Source organism: Tamandua tetradactyla, chromosome 7 (assembly GCF_023851605.1).
Source record: "Tamandua tetradactyla isolate mTamTet1 chromosome 7, mTamTet1.pri, whole genome shotgun sequence".
NCBI classification, from domain to species: domain Eukaryota; kingdom Metazoa; phylum Chordata; class Mammalia; order Pilosa; family Myrmecophagidae; genus Tamandua; species Tamandua tetradactyla.
In genome coordinates, this window is record NC_135333.1 from 101,988,950 (window position 1) to 102,014,745 (window position 25,796).

General features: G+C 35.4%; 2 protein-coding genes across 15 annotated transcripts in view; one reads left to right on the forward strand and one right to left on the reverse strand.

The window, feature by feature from the left end:
- The window catches only part of LOC143691704 (uncharacterized), a 54,558-nt gene extending 50,027 nt beyond the window's left edge, over positions 1 to 4,531 (reverse strand). Inside the window, exon 1 of the mRNA XM_077170617.1 lies at positions 4,253 to 4,531. Coding sequence (XP_077026732.1) covers positions 4,253 to 4,388 — 136 coding nt within the window. The 5' untranslated portion in view covers positions 4,389 to 4,531. The remainder of the gene's footprint in view (positions 1 to 4,252) is intronic.
- Positions 1 to 25,796, forward strand: part of PPHLN1 (periphilin 1) — a 194,350-nt gene that overhangs the window by 4,984 nt on the left and 163,570 nt on the right. Inside the window, exon 1 of one of the 14 annotated variants that reach the window (XM_077170604.1) lies at positions 7,968 to 8,131. The exons of the other annotated variants lie outside the window; for them this stretch is intronic. Coding sequence (XP_077026719.1) covers positions 8,110 to 8,131 — 22 coding nt within the window. The 5' untranslated portion in view covers positions 7,968 to 8,109. Of the gene's footprint in view, positions 1 to 7,967; positions 8,132 to 25,796 lie in introns of those variants that run through there. 14 annotated transcript variants of the gene reach the window in all.

Sequence of the window (25,796 nt, forward strand, 5' to 3'; positions counted from 1 at the left end):
CCTTATTATGATACTTGCTTTATCGCAGTATTCTCAAACTGAACTCGTAATATATCTGAGGTGTGCCTGTACTGCCAGATTAATTTTCTGGAATGTCATTTTTCTTCTTTCACCTTACTCAAACTAATTGCAGGCTTATTTTCAGCCTGCAGTCAGCTCCTCTTTTAGTTTTTCTTTCATTATTACCCATTCTTCTTTCCTTTATGAGGCAGTGTTGTATAATGGAAAGGGCTTGGGCTTTAAGGTCATGCAGTCCTGAGTGTTGACTCCAGGCTCCATCTGGCTTCAGAACTAGAGCTTTTCAGAGCCTCGGTGTTTTTATCTGAAATATGAAGGATAATACCTACTTCCTTAATATCATGAGGGCTGATGATAAGTTTAATTGTATATATCCTTACACATGGGGAGGGGAACAAAAGTTTGTTGAACACAAAGTAGGCCTATTTTCCAGTCTTTGCAATGTCAATCTTCTGCTCTAGTCAATTCCATTTTCTATCCAGTGTACGTTCTGTCTTCCCTAAAGCCTTTCTCTTTTGTCAGAATCTATTCCTTTCTATTGTCCTTATATATTTAAGCAATCTTTCAAGAGTCTATTTAAATTCCTTGGCTTTCTTAAAGACGTTCTTAATGACCATTGCCTGTATTTATCACTTCCTGGGCACTGAACGGTGGCTAATTCTAGTAGGTACTTTGCTCTATTTGACCAATTTAGTTGGCATCAATGTTATTTTCTTCAAGGCATACCGCATAATTTTAGAACCAATTATATTCTTAAATTCATTAAAAAAATACTTTTTTGAGAAATCTTCACACACATACAGTCCATACATGGTATACAATCAGTGGCTCACAGTATCCTTACATCGTTGTATATTCATTACCATGATCATTTTTAGAACATTTGCCTCCAGAAAGAGAAAGAAAATAGAAAAAGCTCATGCAAAAAAAACATACCTCTTATCCCTCACTCTCACTGACCGCCAGAATTCAGTCTACACATTATTTTACCTTTTATTCACCCCCATTGTTTATTTATTTGTTAGCTTTATTTTTTTTACTCATCTGGTCATACCCAAGATAAAAGGAGCATCTGACACAAGGTTTCCACATTCACGCAGTCTCATTACTAGCCTTTAGTAATCAGGGTTATTGGAACAACAGTTGTAGGTTCTTCCCTCCAGCCACTGCAATACAACATAAACTAAAAAGAGGTATCTACATAATGCATAAGAATAACCTCCAGGAGAACCTCTTGTCTCTGTTTGAAATTTCTCAGCCACTGAAACTTTATTTTGTCTCATTTCTCTCTTCCCCCTTTTGGTCAAGGAGACTTTCTCAAGCCCATGATGTCTGGGAGTTCTGTTCCATGTTGCCATGGAGATTTAAAATGCCCCTGGGAGTCGTGTCCCATGTAGCGGGGAGGGCAGTGAGTTCATCTGCCAAGTTGACTTAGAGAGGCCACATTTGAGCAACAGAAGAGGTTCTCTGGGTTTTACTTTTAGGCCTAATTTTAAGTAGGCTTAGCCTATCCTTTGCAGAATTATGTTTCCTAGGGGCGAACCCCAAGGTTGAGGGCTCAGCCTATTGATTTGATTGTCCCTACTGCTTCTGTAAAATATCAGCAATTCACCAAATGAGGATGTTGAATATTTCCTCCTTTTTCCCAGTACCTGAAAAGGACTTTGCTAATACTTCTTTATTCACTGCCCAGATTACTCTGGGATATATCAGGGCATTACACTAACCTGGACAAACTAACAAGATCTCATGGCCTATTCAAGATTCCATGTACTTATGGTATTAAATAAATTGTCCATACAAGTTAAATTAGGTAACATTTTCCCAAAAATATAAATTTTGTACCAAATAAACACATCTCTCTTTGGTCTTAAACAGAAGTTGAAGTTTTAAAATAGGAACCACATCATCCTTTACTCTGTATTCTGATTTACCTTAATCCTATCCAGATCAGCTTCATTAATACCTCTAGTCAAAGTCTGATCACTCTTTCAGCTTTTTAAACAATTCCTGTATGGGTTAGTGCTAACTTTCATAGCTTCAGAGCCCTAACTCTGAGTTTCAGGTGTCACATAAATACTGAACTTTTTTGGAATGACCAGGTTATATACAAACAGCTCAGTGTCTCAGAATTTAGAAATAACAGAATTCCTGAATATATGTGACTGCTGTAAGAGCTTACAATGTAAGACCCTTTACAATACCCCCAACCTGATAACCCATGGTCTTGACTTCATTTAACAGAGTTTGTACATTATAGTCCAAAATTCTTTTTTTTTTTTTTCTTTTCTTTTGCATGGGTAGGCACCGGGAATTGAACCCGGGTCTCCAGCACAGCAGGCGAGAATACTACCTGCTGAGCCACTGTGGCCCACTCTAAAATTCATTTTTTATTTAGTTGTCTGTAAATTGAAATACTTTCTAATAGAAACAGAAATGTAGTTTTTACACTTAAGTCAAACCTTAAAAGCTCCTTAATGTTTCAATTTAGGGTATCAAGAATATGTTTACCTTGCTTTAGATCAGTGGTTATCGTCATGATTGCATATTAGAAGCTTAAATTTCAAAAAAAAAAGAGAATTGCCAAGATCCCATCCTAAACCAACTACATAGGGATTTCAGAGTATAGGGTCTAGGCATTGATATTTTTTAAAGCTCCCTGGGTCATTGTAATGAGCAATTGGGCTTGAGAATTCTTCCTTTATAGTTATAGCTAAGATATTCTCGTTGGTACTTTTTGCTCAGAAGTGAAACATCATTCATGTCATGAGAATTTTAATAGGAACCACAATCTAATAGTGCCCACTGGAAGTTTTCCGACTAATGAAAAGGTACAAATTCCCCTGACATTTAGGTTCCCCAGCATGGCTCATGTGGTAGTCATATGAATGATTTGTTTATTCATTTGAGCAACATTTAATAAGTACCTGTATTTTGTTACACAAAAGGATTCAGGGAGGTACAAAGTCCTCACCTGAACTATGGTGCTTAGTTTGGGAGGGAGGAGAAAAAAGTAAATAGAATATGATATTATGTTGTACTCTCTAAGTATCTGCAGGGTGCTTTGAGGGAGAGAAAGAAGGTACAGCTTCATTGTTTTTGGAGAGTGGAAGATAATCTGACATTTGAGCTGAATCCTAAGCATTAAGTTCAGATAAGTAGAAGAGAAATGTTCTAGGCAGAGGGAAAAACATGTACTAAGGTATAGTATTGAGAAATAATGGTTCAGTTGCAGAGCAGAAGTAGTTTGATATGTCTGGAGGTCTTGGTGATTGTTGGGAAAGTGGTAGGAGATGAAACTGGAAAGACAAAAGCAAAGTCATAAAAGGTCTTTATCAAATTTAGGATTGAAACTTTATTATTTGGGATATGGGGACCCATTGAGAGATTTTTAAACAGGTGTCTTAGGATGAACACTCTGTCAAAAGTTTGCAGGGTGGATGGAGTGTCAATGGTGACACTGGAAGCAGGGAGACCAGTTATAATATTGGGGAGTCCAATGGATAGATTGAGGGCCTGAATAAAGACTTTGGTAGTAGGAATTGGGACATGTAAATGGATTTGCTTTATTAAGGCGATAGAAATAACTGGACTCAATAAGTTAGGTATTAAGTTTTGGGACTTTAGTATCTCATGTTTCTAATTTGGGTACACAATGGAATCATTCATCAAAATGGGAAAGACAGGAAATGAAGCAGATTTCTTTAAAGTGTGAAGAATTGAATTTTGGGATTTTGAGTTGGAGATGTTTATGGGATATCCTCTTGACGGAAGTCAGGAAAGAAGTAGTGATGTGGGAGTAATTTATGTAGAGGGAGCATTTAACCAGTTTTAATAAATTCATTCAATGAATAGTAAACAAATACTGAGCAAGTTGTTGTAGATATTTCGGACTATTGAATAAAATAGAGATCTCTGTTTTTATATAGCTCATATTCCTAATAGGGACCAATAATATGCGTAAATGTAAATTCTATAGTGCTATGAAAACAGAGTAAGCTCTGGAGACTTGGAGTAAAGGGATGATAATTAAAATAGGCCTTGTTGAGAATGTGACATCGAAGAATGAGAAAGTTAACCAGGTAAATACCTGGAACAGTCAGAGCAGGTATTTATCCCGAGTGTATTTAAAAATGGAAGCTGACCAGAACAATGTGCACAGTTACTCTACATCTTAAGCTGTTATATAGCTTGTTTGGATAAAATGAAAATGGTTCCTACTCTATCACCTTACCTTTGGATCTTGGATTCAAGGTGTGAGTGGTTTGATAGAAAGATATATCCTTTGTTTCTGTCTTCACAGTTTCCAGGTCATTCTCACTGAAGCTCAAGTTGTCTCTGTCCTTCCAGTTCTCAGTTGAAGTTAGCATGACAATAAATGTGAACCGGAAAGCAGAGTGGTTCAGTGGAATACTCTAAGAAAGGCTTAGTTTCTTTCTGGAATAAATACCTCACAATGGTATTTTAAATATACCCTCTTTATTGACTATGGCCTAAGAGACTGAGATTTTTATAGTCTGTATCCAGTTATTAACAGAATTTTAAATGAAGCTTACATTCTCCACACTGAATTCTGATCCTGTTCTCTCCTTAGTTGTGATGTAGAGGGCCCTTCCATTTTTCATCGTGTTCTTCAGTTTTCATATCTTGTTGGGTCAGAGAACCTTACTAGAGTACTTCTGTGACTCTACTATGTGAGAAAATTTAGTGAAGTTATGATCTAGTAAGTAACATGATCACTTCACTGAGAGTCAGATACCTCTGTTTAAATTTAGCTGACAGGTTTCTAGTTGTATAATGGGTCAACTTCCTAAATCTGTATAATGCCATGTATTACATACATAGATAACATGTATTACATACATAGATAACAGGTATTTTAAATCCTTTGAAAAATGCAATGTAAAATTAGCATAATTTCTCCCCCAGTTACCTTACAGTACCTTTATGATCAAGTCCTTCTCTAGTACTTTTATTATTGTCTTAAGATCCAGTTTTGGGAAATCTCAGGATGAGCTGGTTCCTTGCATCAAGGGATTGAGAAAAATCAGACAAAGTTTTGGTGACTGAGATATTTCAGAGTTGAGAGGTTATCCTGGAGGTTATTCTTAATGCATTTTATAGATACCCCTTTTTAGTTTATGGTGTGTATTAGAGTGGGTGGAGGGAAGTACCTGGAACTGTTGAGCTGTGTTCCAGGAGCCTTGATTCTTGAAGATGATTATATAAAGGTAAAATTTTTACATGTGGCTGTGATTGTGAAAACCTTGTGCCTGATGCTTCTTTTATCCCGAGTATGGACAGGTGAGTAAAAAAAATATATGGATAAAAATAAATAAATAATAGGGAAGACAAAAGGTAAAATAAATTGAGTAGATTGAAATCCTATTGGTCAATGAGAGGGGGGGATAAGGGGTATGGTATGTATGAATTTTTTCTTTTATCCTTTTATTTCTTTTTCTGGAGTGGTGCAAATGTTCAAAAAAATGACCATGGTCATGAATACATAACTATGTGATATTGTGAGCCATTTGATTGTACACCATGTATAGAATGAATGTGTGTGAAGATTTCTCAATGAAAATATTTAAAAAAAAGAAAAATTCTAGTTTAGGACCCATCTTTACAGCCCATCTTCACTTTTATTTTGTACTTAATCATCAAACTGTATCTTTTATTTGGCTTTAACAGTTCAAAGTAGCAAATGGAATATTTTGTATTTATATTCTGCTTTCCCAGTTACATTACGGATTTCTTCAGGGTGAAAAGGGTCCAATAATTTGACCTGGGACTCACCAGAAATGTTTAGTGGCTTTTTTGTTTTTATTTTTGAATGGGTGGGTTCTACTTATTTAGCTATAACAGTCTGTATTTAATTTCTTCACCATTATAGTTCTGTTCTACTATTTGTGTATTTATTCTGAAAACATGCCGTGGTCTAGGTAATAATAAAACATTGTGTTTTGATATTGTTGTTTTGTGAAAGTAGTGGATGGCTCTGATAGGTAGCACATTTAACGACTAATACTTGAGAAGAGTATGGAAAGATGGTAGAGTAGGAAACTTGGGAATCAGTTTCCTCAATAAAACACTATTGATTGGTAGTGATATCTGACTCAATTATTTTGAAATTCTGGACTTTAGTGCAGCATTATGTGGTATCCAGGGAAGAGCTGGAAAGACTGGCAAATTGTGTAAATATCAGTGACTGTCATCCTCAGTGTAGTGATTATCATCTCCTGTCCCCCAGATACATGACAGGCAGCAAGTGGTACTGCAGCCTTGGCTCCTAGTGCGGCTTGCTGGTGGTGGGGTGGGCTATAAGGATCTAGTTCTCCCAAATCTGGGTGTGTGTACTCTGGTTTCTGATCACAGCTGTTGATCAAGTATAACTGATCTCTGGAGGACTAGCTCTGAGGGTAGTCATTGTTCCGACTCTCTTCAACTCAAAAACAGCAGAGGGGTCTTAAAGTGGCAGTCCTGTCCATCCTGTCCCCCCTGCCCCACACACAGGTTTCTCTTTCATTTTTACTCCTATTTTGGAGCAAAAGTAGTATGGGAAAGCCACATATTGATGGCTCTAGCTCTCAGCAACAACAAAGACACTAGCAATTCAAGAGTGGGAAAACTGGATTTCAGAGTGATAACAGCATAATATTCAGAATGCCCATTTCTCAATAAAATTATTACAAAACACACAAAGAAACAGAAAAGTATGACCCTTTCACAGGGAAAAAAGAATTTGCCAGAAACCATCTGTGGTAGTTAGATTCAGTTGTCAGCTTGGCCAGGTGAAAGCACCTAGTTCTGTTGCTGTGGACATGAGCCAATGATAGGTGAATCTCATCTGTTGCTAATTACATCCGCAGTTGGCTAGGAGGCGTGTCTGCTGCAATGAGTGACGTTTAACTTAATTGGCTTGTGCTTAAATGAGAGAACGCAATGTAGCACAGTCTAGCAGCTTGGCATTCCTCATCTCAGCACTTGCAGCTCAGCCCGGGCCCTTGGAGATGGAGAAAGAAATCACCCTGGGGAAAGTTGTTGGAACCCAGGGGCCTGGAGAGAAGACCAGCAGAGACCATCCTGTGCCTTCCACATAAGAAAGAACCTCAGTGGAAAGTTAGCTGCCTTTCCTCTGAAGAACCAACAAAATAAATCCCCTTTTATTAAAAGCCAATCCATCTCTGGTGTGTTGCATTCCGGCAGCTAGCAAACTAGAACACCATCCCTGAGGAAACTCATAGATTGGAATTAGTAGTCAAATGCTTTAAATTAACTGTCTTAAATAGGTTCAGTGAGTTAAAGAAATCCATATATTAAAAAAAAAAAAAAAGGAAAAAACAGAAGAGCTAAAGGAAATTGGGAAAACCTTGTGTGAACAAAATAGAGATGGACATTGCAAAAAGAAACCAACAAAAATTTTGGAGTTGCAAAATACAGTAATTGAAGTGAAGAACTAACTCATCAGATAGAGTCAACAATAAACTTGGACAGAAGAAAGGATCAGCAAACTTTAAGACAAGAAAATAGAAATTATCCAGTTTGAGGAGAAGAAAGAAAAAAATAATCAAGAAAAATGAACAGAGCCTGAAGGACCTACGGGGGGCACTATTACTGATGTAAAAATCAGTGGAAGTCTCAGAAGGACGAGAGAGGGGGCAGAAAAAGTATTTGATGATGGAAATCTCATGAAAGACATGAATATATATGTCCAGGAAGTTCAGCGAACTCCAAGCAAGACTAAGAGCGCTATACCAAGACGTATTATAGTGAAATTGTCAAAACACAGACAAGATTTTGAAAGGACGATTTTGTAAGAAGTGAATTGTCACATGAAAGCAGTTTCCAATGAGATTAACAGCAGATTTCTTAATAGAAACCATGGAGGTCAGAAGAAAGTGGGATGGCATATTGAAAGTCCTTAAAGATTACCTTTCAGAAATGAAGGAAAAATTTATATATTTACAGATAAAAGCTAGAAGAGTTCTTTACCAGAAGACTTGAACTACAAGAAATGTTGAAGGAAGTCCTTCAGTCTGAAATAATGGGACACTAGACAGTAACTTGAAGCCATGAGAAAAAATATAGAACATGGGTAAAGGTAACTACATAGGTAATTATAAAATTCTGTGTTTTTGTACTTTTGGTTTATAATCAAATTCCCCCCCCCCCATGTAACTTAGTAGGCAAATTTGTAAGATAATATTTTAAATCTGTGTTAATAGTTATACAGTGTATAAAGATGTGATCAGTGAGAATAACAATATTGAGAAGGAGGCACAGATATCTAGGAGTAGAAAGTTTGTATACTATTGACACTAGGTTGAAACTAGTTGAACTAGGTTGTTATTAGTTTAAGACCATATATCTGATAAGGGTTTAATATCTAGTGTACATAAACAACTGCAACACAACAACAGAGACAAGCCCAGTTAAAAACTGGGCCAAAGATTTTTTTGAATAGAGATTTCTCCAAAGATAATCAAATGCTCAATATGTATATGAAAACATGCTTAACATTATTAGCCATTAAAGAAATGCAAACTGAAACTATAGTGATATACCATTTCACACCATTAGGATTGCTATTATTAAAGCAATTGAAAATGACAGCTATTGTTGAGGGTGCAGAGAAATAGGAACTTGGATACATTTTTGGAAAATGTAAAATGGTACAGCCACTGTGGAAAACAGTTTGACATTTCCTCAGAAAGTTGAACAGAATATGATCCAGCTGTTTCTCTCCTAGTATATACCTAAAAGAATTGAAAGCAGGAACTCTGACAGATAAGTGTATACCAATATTCATTGCATCATTATTCACAATAGCCAGAGGTGGAAGCGACCCAGGTGTCTATCAACAGATGAATGGATAAACAAAATGTGGTATATCCATACAATGGAATATTATTTGGCCATAAAATGTGAAGTGCTAGTATGTGCTACAATATGGATGAACTTTGAAGACATTGTGTTATGTAAAACTAAATACAAAAGGACAAATATTGTATGATTTATCTTATTTGAAGTATTTAGAATAAGCAGAGTCATAGAGACATAGAGGTTACAAGGGGTGGAGAGAGGGAGGAATAGGAAATTATTGCTAAATGAATACAGACTTACCTTGGAGATATTGTGGGTTTGATTCCAGGTCAAAATAATAAAATGAATTCTGCACTAAAGGGAGTCATGACTTTTTTTGTTTCCTAGTGCATATTTATTATACTGCATATTTATTATATTATTCATCTATAATGTGTACAATAACATGTTTTAAAAAAACAATGTACATACCTTGCTTAAAATGGGACATGAATGATCACATACTGTTGGAAAAATGTCACGAATAGATTTGCTTTTGAAGCAGTATTGTCAGAATTCTTCAGTTTGTAAAAAACACAATATTTGTGAAACACAATAAAGCAGTCAGTAAAATGAGGTATGCCTGTATGAGTTTTGGTTTGGGATAATAAAAATAGTTTGGAAATAGATAGTGTTAAAAGTTATACAGTATTGTCAGTGTACTTAATGTCAAAGAATTGTTCACCTAAAATGGTTATTAGGTTATATTAATTTTACCATGGTTAAAAATAAATAATTATAAAATAAAACAAAAGCTAAATACCTGCAAATTCTGTAAATATACCAATTCAGTATTTTAGTGTACTCACTAGTAAGATAGAGATGATTTAAAGAAATGTAATAATTGATTATAGACTAGTTTGTAGCCTAAGTTCTATATTTAGGCACTGTATTTATCAAAACTTAAGCAATTTAACTGTTATATTTGTAGAGGAAACTAATTTCCTTTTATAAAATTATTCATTATATGTACAGTAATTGAAAATTTAAATAATTGCATCTTTTTAAAGCAAAGAAAATCATTTGCTTTATATACCAAGCATTTTGACTTGAATCTGTGATTTCTATAGCTTACTATAAAGTGAATACTCCATTGGGGCATCATCAAGTATAGAGTCAAGAATTCAAAATTGTGGGAGATTTGGAGTTGATTCCTGCTGCCTGCCCATGTGAAAAAAAAAAAAAAAAGAATCCAAAGTTGCTGTAAGGTTAACTAGGAGTTAGAATTGTAGGAGGGTCGGCTTTGACTCTTTAACACAGTCCAACAAATGGATGCTGCTTGTTTTTAATAGAAATTAGGTAAAATTTATTGATTTATGTCCTGTAGAAGAAGTGGTTGTTGGGTTCAGTAACTCCAGTATACTTTGTTAGGTGGTTGGGAGTTTGATGCCAGGTAAATATATTTAGGTTTTTTCCTTCTTGCATTTCTTGAGACACCTCTGGACATGAGCTCTTTGACTCATTTTTCACATTTTGGTCATCAGCCAGTGAATTTCTTTGGTCTCTTTAAGTTTTGTCTCTTCATGATTTCTATTCTAGACAGTTCTGTTTTATACTTTTGTATGATTGTATTTCTATTTTATTGCCCTGTTATAGCTGCTTTATTTCTAATGACTAGGCTTTCATCAAAATTACATACTTTTACCTTTGCTGTTTTTTTTTTTTTTCTTGGCTTCTATAAATTATAGATGATTTGCAGTAAAAGTCTGTTGTCTTCTACACTGCCAGGCAGAAAATGGCAACTAGATAAAAAATGACCTATAAATGCAGTCTTATTTCTATAGTCTGCTACTGTGGCATTTTGTAAAAACTCTGTCCATCAATTAGGTGATCCCAGTGTTTCTAATACAGCCATTCCTCTGTCCTCTGAATTTCATGTAGAGGTAGAGCTGAATGCTTGATTAGATTAAGATCCAGTACATTTTTTTAAAAAGGCAAGAACATTTCACATTTGCAGTTTTTGTCGTGCCTCACACACTGTATTTTTTCCATTTTACCTAATCTTATTTAGTTTTCTTTGAGGAAATAATTAAAAAGTTGTTCATCAAACTTTTACTCTTAGCATACTTTCCTGATTGTTGCCTTGATTTCTGGATTCTTCTGAACCTGAAACCATTTTTTTGCCGAATACAAAAGTGAAGGAATTTCAAGACTGAGGATTCCATATATATTTTTTTATTATTAATTAACGGAAAAAAAGAAATTAACCCAACATTTAGAAATCATACCATTATACATATGCAAACAGTAATTCTTAACATCATCACATAGATGCATGATCATCATTTCTTAGTACATTTACATCGGTTTAGAAGAACTAGCAATACAACGGAAAAAGATATACAATGTTAATATAGAGAAAAAAGTAAAAGTAATAATAGTAAACAAAACAAAACAAAACAAAAACCTATAGCTCAGATGAAGATTCATTCAGTGTTTTAACATGATTACTTTACAATTAGGTATTGTGCTGTCCATTTTTGAGTTTTTGTATCTAGTCCTGTTGCACAGTCTGTATCCCTTCAGCTCCAATTACCCATTATCTTACCCTGTTTCTAACTCCTGCTGGACTCTGTTACCAATGCCATATTCCAAGTTTATTCTCGAGTGTCGATTCACATCATTGGGACCATACAGTATTTGTCTTTTAGTTCTTGGCTAGACTCACTCAGCATAATGTTCTCTAGGTCCATCCATGTTATTACATGCTTCATAAGTTTATCCTGTCTTAAAGCTGCATAATATTCCATCGTATGTATATACCACAGTTTGTTTAGCCACTCGTCTGTTGATGGACATTTTGGCTGTTTCCATCTCTTTGCAATTGTAAATAATGCTGCTATAAACATTGGTGTGCAAATGTCCGTTTGAGTTTTTGCCCTTAATTCCTTTGAGTAGATTCCCAGCAATGGTATTGCTGGGTCGTATGGCAATTCTATATTCAGCTTTTTGAGGAACTGCCAAACTGCCTTCCACAGTGGTTGCACCATTTGACATTCCCACCAACAGTGGATAAGTGTGCCTCTTTCACCGCATCCTCTCCAGCATTTGTCATTTTCTGTTTTGTTGATAATGGCCATTCTGGTGGGTGTGAGATGATATCTCATTGTGGTTTTGATTTGCATTTTTCTAATGGTCAGGGACATTGAGCATCTCTTCATGCGCCTTTTGGCCATTTGTATTTCCTCTTCTGAGAGGTGTCTGTTCAAGTCTTTTTCCCATTTTGTAATTGGGTTGGCTGTCTTTTGGTTGTTGAGTTGAATAATCTCTTTATAAATTCTGGATACTAGACGTTTATCTGATATGTCATTTCCAAATATTGTCTCCCATTGTGTAGGCTGTCTTTCTACTTTCTTGATGAAGTTCTTTGATGCACAAAAGTGTTTAATTTTGAGGAGTTCCCATTTATTTATTTCCTTCTTCAGTGCTCTTGCTTTAGGTTTAAGGTCCATAAAACCGCCTCCAATTGTAAGATTCATAAGATATCTCCCTACATTTTCCTCTGTTTTATGGTCTTAGACCTAATGTTTAGATCTTTGATCCATTTTGAGTTAACTTTTGTATAGGGTGTGAGATATGGGTCTTCTTTCATTCTTTTGCATATGGATATCCAGTTCTCTAGGCACCATTTATTGAAGAGACTGTTCTGTCCCAGGTGAGTTGGCTTGATTGCCTTATCAAAGATCAAATGTCCATAGATGAGAGGGTCTATATCTGAGCACTCTGTTCGATTCCATTGGTCGATATATCTATCTTTATGCCAATACCATGCTGTTTTGACCACTGTGGCTTCATAATATGCCTTAAAGGGATTCCAGATTTTTAAAAAAGTTATTTGAGATATTTTAAAGCCAGTTTTCTTAGTTTTTATGACTAAACTCTACCTTAAATATTTAGTGTAATCCTCTTATCTAGAGATAAGGAAAAGAGGGATGCTTGTACTTGCTCTCAACCAGCAAAATTAGGACTAAGAATTCTCTTCTTTTAATTTAGTTTTCTTGTTCTTATGAAATTTCGGAGGTCTGTGGTGATCAAAATGGTAACTTTTGTTTTCAGAGATATGTTTGAAAGAATATTGCTTATTAATGCCCATTATTCTTTATTTTTACAATTTTGAGCATTTCCATAATGGAAATATATACTTTTCTCCTTGTTTTAGAAATAATAACCTGCCTACCATACAAATAGTGAATACTATTGTAAAAATAACTATTAGTTATTTTTCTCTATTGATTAGTTTATACAGATATAAATTCTTAAGTCTGTATACAACTGTTCCTTGATTGCTACAGAAGCTTTTTTTAAACTTTAAATTTGTTTCCTGAAAAGACTGAAATAAGTAATATAACAGTTATTGTTACTTTGTATTTTGGAAGGGAAGCCAGTAAATTTCAATATTTTAGTATCATATCTAGCTAAGAAACTGTATCGTATTTCTTTGGAACACTTATATTTCACTCTTTTTCTCTTTAAATTGCAAAATCATTTTTATTTTTTCCTTTGGTTTATTAATTCATCATTTTCACTTGTCATGTTATGCTTATTGAATGATATTCAGGGACTTTAAAAACTGTTACTTCTTTTTATAATAGAAGTAGGATGTACAGAATATTATGCAGTGAAAATTGTCTTTTTCACCTTCCAATACCCCAGCCACCAAGTTCTCCCCAGAGGCAGCCACTTTTATACTCCCAAACTAGTCTATGCATATGTTTATAGACTCATAACCTGCCTTTTAATTTTCCACAGATGGAAGCATATGCTACATATTAATCTTCTCTTTGTTCATTTTTGCCTAGCAATGTATCTTGATAATCTTTCCATATTATTCCATATAGGCCTACTTTTCTTTATAATGGTTGCCATTATATTCCTTTGTATGATTATACAACTATATTAAACCACTGTTCTCATGATGGACTTTTTTGGTTGTTTTCAGTCTTTGCTATGCATTTGTGCAAAATATTACTAAAAAAGTAGAATTGCCATGTCAAAGTGACATGCCTTTAAATTTTTATTTTATTTTATTTTTTTACATACCAAAAAACACCAAGCCCAAACATTCGTATTTTGATCATTGTGTTCTACATATATAATCAATAATTCACAATATCATCACATAGTTGCATATTCATCATCATGATCATTTCTTGAAACATTTGCATTTATTCAGAAAGAGCCCAGAAAACAGAAAAAAAATTTATACATACCATACCCCTTACCCCTCCCTTTCATTGGTCACTAGCATTTCAAACTAAATTTATTTTAACATTTGTTCCTCCTGTTATTTATTTTTATTCCATATGTTCTACTCATCTGTTGATGAGGTAGATAAAAGGATCATCAGACACAAGGTTTTCACAGTCACGCAGTCACATTGTGAAGGCTATATCATTATACAATCATCTTCAAGAAACATGGCTACTGGAACACAGCTCTACATTTTCAGGCAGTTCCCTCCAGCCTCTCCATTCATCTTGAATAACAAGGTGATATCTAATTAATGCGTAAGAATAACCTCCAGGATAACCTCTCGACTCTGTTTGGAATCTCTCAGCCATTGACACTTTATTTTGTCTCATTTCACTCTTCCCCCTTTTGGTCGAGAAGGTTTTCTTAATCCCTTGGTGCTGAGTCTCAGCTCATTCTAGGGTTTTTCTCAATTCCTTGATGCTGAGTGAGCAGTTCATTCTAGTATTTCATCCCACATTGCCAAGAAGGTCCACACCCCTGGGAGTCATGTCCCATGTAGACAGGGGGAGAGTGGTGAGTTTGCTTGTTGTGTTGTCTGGTGAGGGAGGCCACATCTGAGCAACAAAAGAGATTCTCTTGCGGGTAACTCTTAGGCCTAATTTTAAGTAGGCTTGACCTGTCCTTTGTGGGGTTAAGTTTCATATGAACAAACCCCAAGAATGGGGGCTTAGCCTATAGCTTTGATTGTCCACACTGCTTGTGACAATATCAAGAATTCAACTTGGGGAAGCTGAATTTTCCCCCATTCTCACCATTTCCTGAAGGGGACTTTGGAAATACTTTTTTCTTCACTGTTCAAATCACTCTGAGATTTATCAGGGCATCACTTTGGACAAACCAACAAAATTTCATGTCCTACTCAAAGTTCCATGTACTTACGGTGTTCAGTTAAGCTGTCTACATAAGTTATATTAGGAAATGCACTAGTCAAAATATAAATTTTGTACCAAATAAACATTTTTTGCTTTAGTCTCACACATAAGTTGAAATTTTAAAACATTAATTACCATCTGATCTCAGCACCCTGCAGTAATGACATTCCTTTGTTCTTCGTCATGCAAAAACATTTTTAAAATATGTACAATTAGTCACTATCATTATACACTCTAGGCATTCCTAGATTATACCATCTGAATGTTTATCGTCTTTCTTTCTGATTTCATTTGTGCCCCCAGCCCTCCTCCCTCTATCGTTCTCACATTCAGCTTCATTCAGTGTTTTAACATAATTGTATTGCAGTTAGTTAGTATTGTGCTGTCCATTTTTGAGTTTTTACCTTGAGTCCTGTTGTACAATCTGTATCACTTCAGCTCCAGTTACCCAATATCTTACCCTATTTCTGTCTCCTGATGGTCTCTGTTACCAAAGAAATTCTCTAAGTTTATTCACTAATGTCAGTTCATATCAGTGAGACCATACAGTATTTGTCTTTTTGTTTCTGGCTGATCTCACTCAGCATAATGTCCTTAAGGTCCAATCATGTTGTTATGTACTTCATAACTTTCTTCTGTCTTACAGCCGCATAATATTCCATCATATGTATATACCACAGTTTGTTTTGCCACTTGTCTGTTGATGGACATTTTATCTGTTTCCATCTCTTCGCAATTGTAAATAATGCTGCTGTAAACGTTGGTATGCAAATGTCCGTTTGTGTCCTTGCCCTAATGTCCTCTGAGTAGAAACCTAGCAATGGTATTGCTGGATCATATGGCAATTCTATATTTAGCTTTTTGAGGAACCACCAAACTGCCTTCCACAGCGGTTATACCATTTGACATTCCCACTGACAGTGGATAAGTGTGCCTCTTTCTCCACATCCTCTCCGCCATTTGTCATTTTCTGTTTTATTGATAATGGCCATTCTGGTGGGTGTGAGATGATATCTCATTGTGGATTTGATTTGCATTTCTCTAATAGTCAGGGAAATTGAGCATCTCTTCATGTGCCTTTTGGCCATTTGTATTTCCTCTTCTGAGAAGTGTCTGTTAAGTCTTTTGCCCATTTTCTAATTGGGTTGGCTGTCTTTTTGTTGTTGTGTTGAACAATCTCTTTATAAATTCTGGATACCAGACCTTTATCTGATATGTCATTTCCAAATATTGTCTCCCGTTGTGTAGGCTGTCTTTTTATTTTCTTCATGAAGTTCTTTGATGTTCAAAAGTGCTTAATTTTGAGGAGTTCCCATTTCTTTCTTTCTTTCTTCAATGCTCTTGCTTTGGGTGTAAGGTCTAGAAAACTGCCTCCAAGTATAAGATTTATAAGATATTTCACTACATTTTCTTCTAACAGTTTTATAGTCTTAGATCGAATGTTTACGTCTTTGATCCATTTTTAGTTAACTTTTGTATAGGGTGTGAGATATGGCTCCTCTTTCATTCTTTTGGATATGAATATCTAGTTTTCTAGGCCCCATTTATTGAAGAGACTGTTCTGTCCCAGGTGAGTTGGTTTGACAGCCTTATCTAAGATCAATTGTTCATAGATGAGAGGGTCTCTATCTGAACTCTCTATTCTATTCCATTGGTCAATATATCTATCTTTATGCCAGTACCATGCTGTTTTTTTTTTTTTATTAACAGAAAAAAAAAGAAATTAACACAACAATTAGAAATCATACCATTCTACATATGCACTCAGTAATTCTTAACATCATCACATAGATGCATGATCATCGTTTCTAAGTACATTTGCATCGGTTTAGAGGAACTAGCAACACAACAGAAAAAGATATAAAATGTTAATATAGAGAAAAGAAATAAAAGTAGTAATAATAGTAAAAAAAAACAAAAAAAACAAAAAAAACAAAAACAAAAAAACCCCTATAGCTCAGATGCAGCTTCATTCAGTGTTTTAACATGATTACTTTACAATTAGGTATTATTGTGCTGTCCATTTTTGAGTTTTTGTATCTAGTCCTGTTGCACAGTCTGTATCCCTTCAGCTTCAATTACCCATTATCTTACCCTGTTTCTAACTCCTGCTGGACTCTGTTACCAATGACATATTTCAAGTTTATTCTCGAATGTCCGTTCACATCAGTGGGACCATACATTATTTGTCCTTTAGTTTTTGGCTGGACTCGCTCAGCATAATGTTCTCTAGGTCCATCCATGTTATTACATGCTTCATAAGTTTATCTTGTCTTAAAGCTGCATAATATTTCATCATATGTATATACCACAGTTTGTTTAGCCATTCTGCTGTTGATGGACATTTTGGCTGTTTCCATCTCTTTGCAATTGTAAATAACGCTGCTATAAACATTGGTGTGCAAATGTCCATTTGAATTTTTGCCCTTAATTCCTTTGAGTAGATTCCCAGCAATGGTATTGCTGGGTCATATGGCAATTCTATATTCAGCTTTTTGAGGAACCGCCAAACTGCCTTCCACAGTGGTTGCACCATTTGACATTCCCACCAACAGTGGATAAGTGTGCCTCTTTCTCTGCATCCTCTCCAGCACTTGTCATTTTCTGTTTTGTTGATAATGGCCATTCTGGTGGGTGTGATGTGATATCTCATTGTGGTTTTGATTTGCATTTCTCTAATGGTCAGGGACATTGAGCATCTCTTCATGTGCCTCTTGGCCATCCGTATTTCCTCTTCTGGTAGGTGTCTGTTCAAGTCTTTTTCCCATTTTGTAATTGGGTTGGCTGTCTTTTTGTTGTTGAGTTGAACAATCTCTTTATAAATTCTGGATACTAGACCTTTATCTGATATGTCATTTCCAAATATTATCTCCCATTTTGTAGGCTGTCTTTCTACTTTCTTGATGAAGTTCTTTGATGCACAAAAGTGTTTACTTTTGAGGAGCTCCCATTTATTTATTTATTTCTTCACTGCTCTTGCTTTAGGTTTAAGGTCCATAAAACCGCCTCCAATTGTAAGATTCATAAGATATCTCCCTACATTTTCCTCTAACTGTTATATGGTCTTAGACCTAATGTTTCGATCTTTGATCCATTTTGAGTTAACTAAAGGTTGGGAAAAGATATTTCATGCAGATAACAACCAGAAAAGAGCAGGAGTGGCTATACTAATATCCAACAAATTAGACTTCAAATGTAAAACAGTTAAAAGAGACAAAGAGGGACACTATATACTAATAAAAGGAACAATTAAACGAGAAGACACAACAATCATAAATATTTATGCACCGAACCAGAATGCCCCAAAATACGTGAGGAATACACTGCAAACACTGAAAAGGGAAATAGACACATATACCATAATAGTTGGAGACTTCAATACACCACTCTCATCAATGCACAGAACATCTAGACAGAGGATCAATAAAGAAATAGAGAATCTGAATATTACTATAAAGGAGCTAGACTTAACAGACATTTATAGAACATTACATCCCACAACAGCAGGATACACCTTTTCTCAAGTGCTCATGGATCATTCTCAAAGATAGACCATATGCTGGATCACAAAGCAAGTCTTAACAAATTTAAAAAGATTGAAATCATACACAACACTTTCTCGGATCATAAAGGAATGAAGTTGGAAATCAATAATAGGCAGAGTGCCAGAAAATTCACAAATACATGGAGGCTCAACAACACACTCTTAAACAACAAGTGGGTCAAAGAAGAAATTGCAAGAGAAATCAGTAAATACCTCAAGGCGAATGAAAATGAAAACACAACATATCAAAACTTATGGGACGCAGCAAAGGCAGTGCTAAGAGGGAAATTTATTGCCCTAAATGCCTATATCAGAAAAGAAGAAAAGGCAAAAATGCAGGAATTAACTGTCCACTTGGAAGAACTGCAGAAAGAAGAGCAAACTAATCCCAAAGCAAGCAAAAGGAAAGAAATAACAAAGGTTAGAGCAGAAATAAATGAAATTGAAAACATGAAAACAATAGAGAAAATCAATAAGACCAGAAGTTGGTTCTATGAGAAAATCAACAAGATTGATGGGCCCTTAGCAAGATTGACAAAAAGAAGAAGAGAGAGGATGCAAATAAATAAGATTAGGAATGAAAGAGGAGACATAACTACTGACCTCACAGAAATAAAGGAGGTAATAACAGGATACTATGAACAACTTTACACTAATAAATACAACAATTTAGAAGAAATGGACAGGTTCCTGGAAAGACATGAACAACCAACTTTGACTCAAGAAGAAATAGACGACCTCAACAAACCAATCACAAGTAAAGAGATTGAATTAGTTATTCAAAAGCTCCCTAAAAAGAAAAGTCCAGGACCAGACGGCTTCACATGTGAATTCTATCAAACATTCCAGAAAGAATTAGTACCTACTCTCCTCAAACTCTTCAACATAATCGAAGTGGAGGGAAAACTACCTAATTCATTCTATGAAGCCAACATCACCCTCATACCAAAACCAGGCAAAGATATTACAAAAAAAGAAAACTACAGACCAATCTCTCTAATGAATACAGATGCAAAAATCTTCAATAAAATTCTAGCAAATCGTATCCAACAACACATTAAAAGAATTATACATCATGACCAAGTAGGATTCATCCCAGGTATGCAAGGATGGTTCAACATAAGAAAATCAATTAATGTAATACACCATATCAACAAATCAAAGCAGAAAAATCACATGATCATCTCAATTGATGCAGAGAAGGCATTTGACAAGATTCAACATCCTTTCCTGCTGAAAACACTTCAAAAGATAGGAATACAAGGGAACTTCCTTAAAATGATAGAGGGAATATATGAAAAACCCACAGCTAATATCATCCTCAATGGGGAAAAATTGAAAACTTTCCCCCTAAGATCAGGAACAAGACAAGGATGTCCACTATCACCACTATTATTCAACATTGTGTTGGAAGTTCTAGCCAGAGCAATTAGGCAAGAAAAAGAAATACAAGGCATCAAAATAGGAAAGGAAGAAGTAAAACTATCACTGTTTGCAGACGATATGATACTATATGTAGAAAACCCAGAAAAATCCACAACAAAATTAATAGAGCTAATAAATGAGTACAGCAAAGTAGCAGGCTACAAGATCAACATTCAAAAATCTGTAGCTTTTCTATACACTAGTAATGAACAAGCTGAGGCGGAAATCAAGAAACGAATCCCATTTACAATCGCAACTAAAAGAATAAAATACCTAGGAATAAATTTAACCAAAGAGACAAAAAACCTATATAAAGAAAACTACAAAAAACTGCTAAAAGAAATCACAGAAGACCTAAATAGATGGAAGGGCATACCGTGTTCATGGATTGGAAGACTAAATATAGTTAAGATGTCAATCCTACCTAAATTGATTTACAGATTCAATGCAATACCAATCAAAATCCCAACAACTTATTTTTCAGAAATAGAAAAACCAATAAGCAAATTTATCTGGAAGGGCAGGGTGCCCCGAATTGCTAAAAACATCTTGAGGAAAAAAAACGAAGCTGGAGGTCTCGCGCTGCCTGACTTTAAGGCATACCATGAAGCCACAGTGGTCAAAACAGCATGGTATTGGCATAAAGATAGATATATCGACCAATGGAATCGAACAGAGTGCTCAGATATAGACCCTCTCATCTATGGACATTTGATCTTTGATAAGGCAGTCAAGCCAACTCACCTGGGACAGAGCAGTCTCTTCAATAAATGGTGCCTAGAGAACTGGATATCCATATGCAAAAGAATGAAAAAAGACCCATCTCTCACACCCTATACAAAAGTTAACTCAAAATGGATCAAAGATCTAAACATTAGGTCTAAGACCATAAAACAGATAGAGGAAAATGTTGGTAGATATCTTATGGATCTTACAACTGGAGGTGGTTTTATGGACCTTAAACCTAAAGCAAGAGCGCTGAAGAAGGAAATAAATAAATGGGAGCTCCTCAAAATTAAACACTTTTGTGCATCAGAGAACTTCATCAAGAAAGTAGAAAGACAGCCTACACAATGGGAGACAATATTTGGAAACGACATATCAGATAAAGTTCTAGTATCCAGAATTTATAAAGAGATTATTCAACTCAACAACAAAAAGACAGCCAACCCAATTACAAAATGGGAAAAAGACTTAAACAGACACCTACCAGAAGAAGAAATACGGATGGCCAAGAGGCACATGAAGAGATGCTCAATGTCCCTGGCCATTAGAGAAATGCAAATCCAAACCACAATGAGATATCATCTCACACCCACCAGAATGGCCATTATCAACAAAACAGAAAATGACAAGTGCTGGAGAGGATGCGGAGAAAGAGGCACACTTATCCACTGTTGGTGGAAATGTCAAAGGGTGCAACCACTGTGGAAGGCAGTTTGGCGGTTCCTCAAAAAGCTGAATATAGAATTGCCATACGACCCAGCAATACCATTGCTAGGTATCTACTCTAAGGACTTAAGGGCAAAGACACAAACGGACATTTGCACACCAATGTTTATAGCAGCGTTATTTACAATTGCAAAGAGATGGAAACAGCCAAAATGTCCATCAACAGCAGAATGGCTAAACAAACTGTGGTATATACATACGATGGAATATTATGCAGCCTTAAGACAAGATAAACTTATGAACCATGTAATAACATGGATGGACCTAGAGAATATTATGCTGAGTGAATCCAGCCAAAAACTAAAGGACAAATACTGTATGGTCCCGCTGATGTGAACGGACATTCGAGAATAAACTTGAAATATGTCATTGGTAACAGAGTTCAGCAGGAGTTAGAAACAGGGTAAGACAATGGGTAATTGAAGCTGAAGGGATACAGACTGTGCAACAGGACTAGATACAAAAACTCAAAAATGGACAGCACAATAATACCTAATTGTAAAGTAATCATGTTAAAATACTGAATGAAGATGCATCTGAGCTATAGGGTTTTTTTTGTTTTTGTTTGCTTGTTGGTTTGTTTGTTGTTGTTTTTTACTATTACTACTACTTTTATTTCTTTTCTTTATATTAACATTTTATATCTTTTTCTGTTGTGTTGCTAGTTCCTCTAAACCGATGCAAATGTACTAAGAAACAATGATCATGCATCTATGTGATGATGTTAAGAATTACTGAGTGCATATGTAGAATGGTATGATTTCTAAATGTTGTGTTAATTTCTTTTTTTTTTTTTTCCGTTTATAAAAAATAAAAAAAAAAAAAAAAAAAAAAAAATTATGGGACGCAGCAAAGGCAGTGCTAAGAGGGAAATTTATTGCCCTAAATGCCTTTATCAGAAAAGAAGAAAAGGCAAAAATGCAGGAATTAACTGTCCATTTGGAAGAACTGGAGAAAGAACAGCAAACTAATCCCAAAGCAAGCAAAAGGAAAGAAATAACAAAGGTTAGAGCAGAAATAAATGAAATTGAAAACATGAAAACAATAGAGAAAATCAATAAGACCAGAAGTTGGTTCTATGAGAAAATCAATAAGATTGATGGGCCCTTAGCAAGATTGACAAAAAGAAGAAGAGAGAGGATGCAAATAAATAAGATCAGAAATGGAAGAGGAGACATAACTACTGACCTCACAGAAATAAAGGAGGTAATAACAGGATACTATGAACAACTTTACGCTAATAAATACAACAATTTAGAGGAAATGGACGGGTTCCTGGAAAGACCTGAACAACCAACTTTGACTCAAGAAGACATAGATGACCTCAACAAACCAATCACAAGTAAAGAGATTGAATTAGTCATTCAAAAGCTCCCTAAAAAAAAAGTCCAGGACCAGACGGCTTCACATGTGAATTCTATCAAACATTCCAGAAAGAATTAGTACCAACTCTCCTCAAACTCTTCAAAAAAATCGAAGTGGAGGGAAAACTACCCAATTCATTCTATGAAGCCAACATCACCCTCATACCAAAACCAGGCAAAGATATTACAAAAAAAGAAAACTACAGACCAATCTCTCTAATGAATATAGATGCAAAAATCCTGAATAAAATTCTAGCAAATCGTATCCAACAACACATTAAAAGAATTATACATCATGACCAAGTAGGATTCATCCCAGGTATGCAAGGATGGTTCAACATAAGAAAATCAGTTAATGTAATACACCACATCAACAAATCAAAGCAGAAAAATCACATGATCATCTCAGTTGATGCAGAGAAGGCATTTGACAAGATTCAACATCCTTTCCTGTTGAAAACACTTCAAAAGATAGGAATAAATGCAGGGGAACTTCCTTAAAATAGTAGAGGGAATATATGAAAAACCCACAGCTAATATCATCCTCAGTGGGGAAAAATTGAAAACTTTCCCCCTAAGATCAGGAACAAGACAAGGATGTCCACTATTACCACTATTATTCAACATTGTGTTAGAAGTTCTAGCCAAAGCAATTAGACAAGAAAAAGAAATACAAGGCATCAGAATTGGAAAGGAAGAAGTAAAACTATCACTGTTTGCAGACGATATGATACTATACGTAGAAAACCCAGAAAACTCCACAACAAAATTGCTAGAGCTAACAAATGAGTACAGCAATGTAGCAAGCTAGAAGATCAACATTCAAAAATCTGTAGCATTTCTATACACTAGTAATGAACAAGCTGAGGGGGGGAAATCAAGAAACGAATCCCATTTACAATTGCAACTAAAAGAATAAAATACCTAGGAATAAATTTAACCAAAGAGACAAAAAACCTATATAAAGAAAACTACAAAAACCTGCTAAAAGAAATCACAGAAGACCTAAATAGATGGAAGGGCATACCGTGTTCATGGATTGGAAGACTAAATATAATTAAGATGTCAATCCTACCTAAACTGATCTACAGATTCAATGTAATACCAATCAAAATCCCAACAACTTATATTTTTTAGAATTAGAAAAACCAATAAGCAAATTTATCTGGAAGGGCAGGTTCCCCCGAATTGCTAAAAACATCTTGAGGAAAAAAAAACGAAGCTGGAGGTCTTGCGATGCCGGACTTTAAGGCATATTATGAAGCCACAGTGCTCGAAACAGCATGGTATTGGCATAAAGATAGATATATCGACCAATGGAATCGAATAGAGTGCTCAGATATAGTACCTAGCTGTTTTGATCACTGTAGCTTCATCATACGCCTTAAGGTCAGATAGTGTGAGACCTCGACTTCATTTTTTTTCCTCAGGATACTTTTAGCTATTTGGGGCACCCTGCCCTACCAGATAAATTTGGTTATTGATTTTTCTATTTCTGAAAAGTAAGTTTTTGTGATTTTAATTGGTATTGCATTGAATCTGTAAATCAATTTAGGTAGAAGTGACATCTTAACTATGTTTAGTCTCCAGTCCATGAACACTGTATGCCCTTCCATCTATTTAGGTCTTCTGTGATTTCTTTTAAGAATTTCTTGTAGTTTTCTTTGTATAGGTCTTTTGTCTCTTTAGGTAAATTCATTCCTAAATATTTTGTTTTTCTGGTTGCAATTTTAAATGGAATTCTTTTCTTGATTTCCCCCTCAGCTTGTTCATTAATAGTGTATAGAAACACTACAGATTTTTGAGTGTTGATCTTGTAACCTGGCACTTTGCTGTACTCATTTATTAGCTCTAGTAGTTTTGCTGTGGATTTTTCCCTCAGCAGTTTTTTGTCTGAAAATGTTTTAATTTCGCCCTCCTTTTTGACGGACAATTTTGCTGGATATACAATTCTTGGTTGGCAGTTTTTCTCTTTTAGTAATTTAAATATATCATCCCACTCTCTTCTTGCCGCCATGGTTTCCATTGAGAAATCTATGCATAGTATTATTGGTCTTCGGTTGTATGTGATGGATTGCTTTTCTTTGCTGCTTTCAAGATTCTCTCTTTTTCTTTGACCTCTGACATTTTGATTAGTAAGTGTCTTGGAGTATGTCTATTTGGATATATTCTCTTTGATGGACACCGTACTTTTTGGATCTGTAATTTTAAGTCTTCCTTAAGAGTTGGGAAATTTTCAGCGATAATTTCCTCCATTAGTTTTTCTCCTCGTTTTCCCTTCTCTTCTCCTTCTGGGACACCCACAGCACATATATTCGTGCTCTTCATAGTGTCATTCAGTTCCCTGAGTCCTGCTCATATTTTTCCATTTTTTTCCCTATGTTTTCTTTTGCTTGAGGGATTTCAGGTTTTCTGTCCTCCAGTTCACTAATCCTATCTTCTGCCTCTCGAAATATAACATTGTAGGTTTCCATTGCTTTTTTCATTTCTTCTCCTGTGCCTTTCATTCCCATAAGTTCTGTGATTTGTTTTTCAGACCTCTGATTTCTTCTTTATGTTCATTCCTTTTTGCCATCTTTATGTCCTCCCTCAATTCATTAATTTGATTTTTGATGAGGTTTTACGTGTCTGTTTGTACTTTCTGAATTAATTGTTTCAGCTCCTATATCCCATTTAATTGTTGGTTTGTTCCTTTGACTGGGCCATATCTTCAATTTTCCTAGTGTGATTTGTTTTTTTTGTTTTTTTTCTGGAGTCTAGACACTTAATTACCATAACTAGTTTATTCTGGAGATTGCTTTCACTTCTTTTACTTAGGGTTTTCTTGCTGGATGAATTTGTTGACTGTTCTTTGATATTCAGTTCAGCTTTTTCTGGACCTCTCGCTTAGGTTTTGTTTAACAGAGGAGAATTGTTCAGTTCTTGTTTTCTTGTTTCTTGCCCTGCTGTATGGTGCCCCCCCCCCCCAGGAGGTTCTCCTTACGTTTTATAGACTCCAGCCGGATT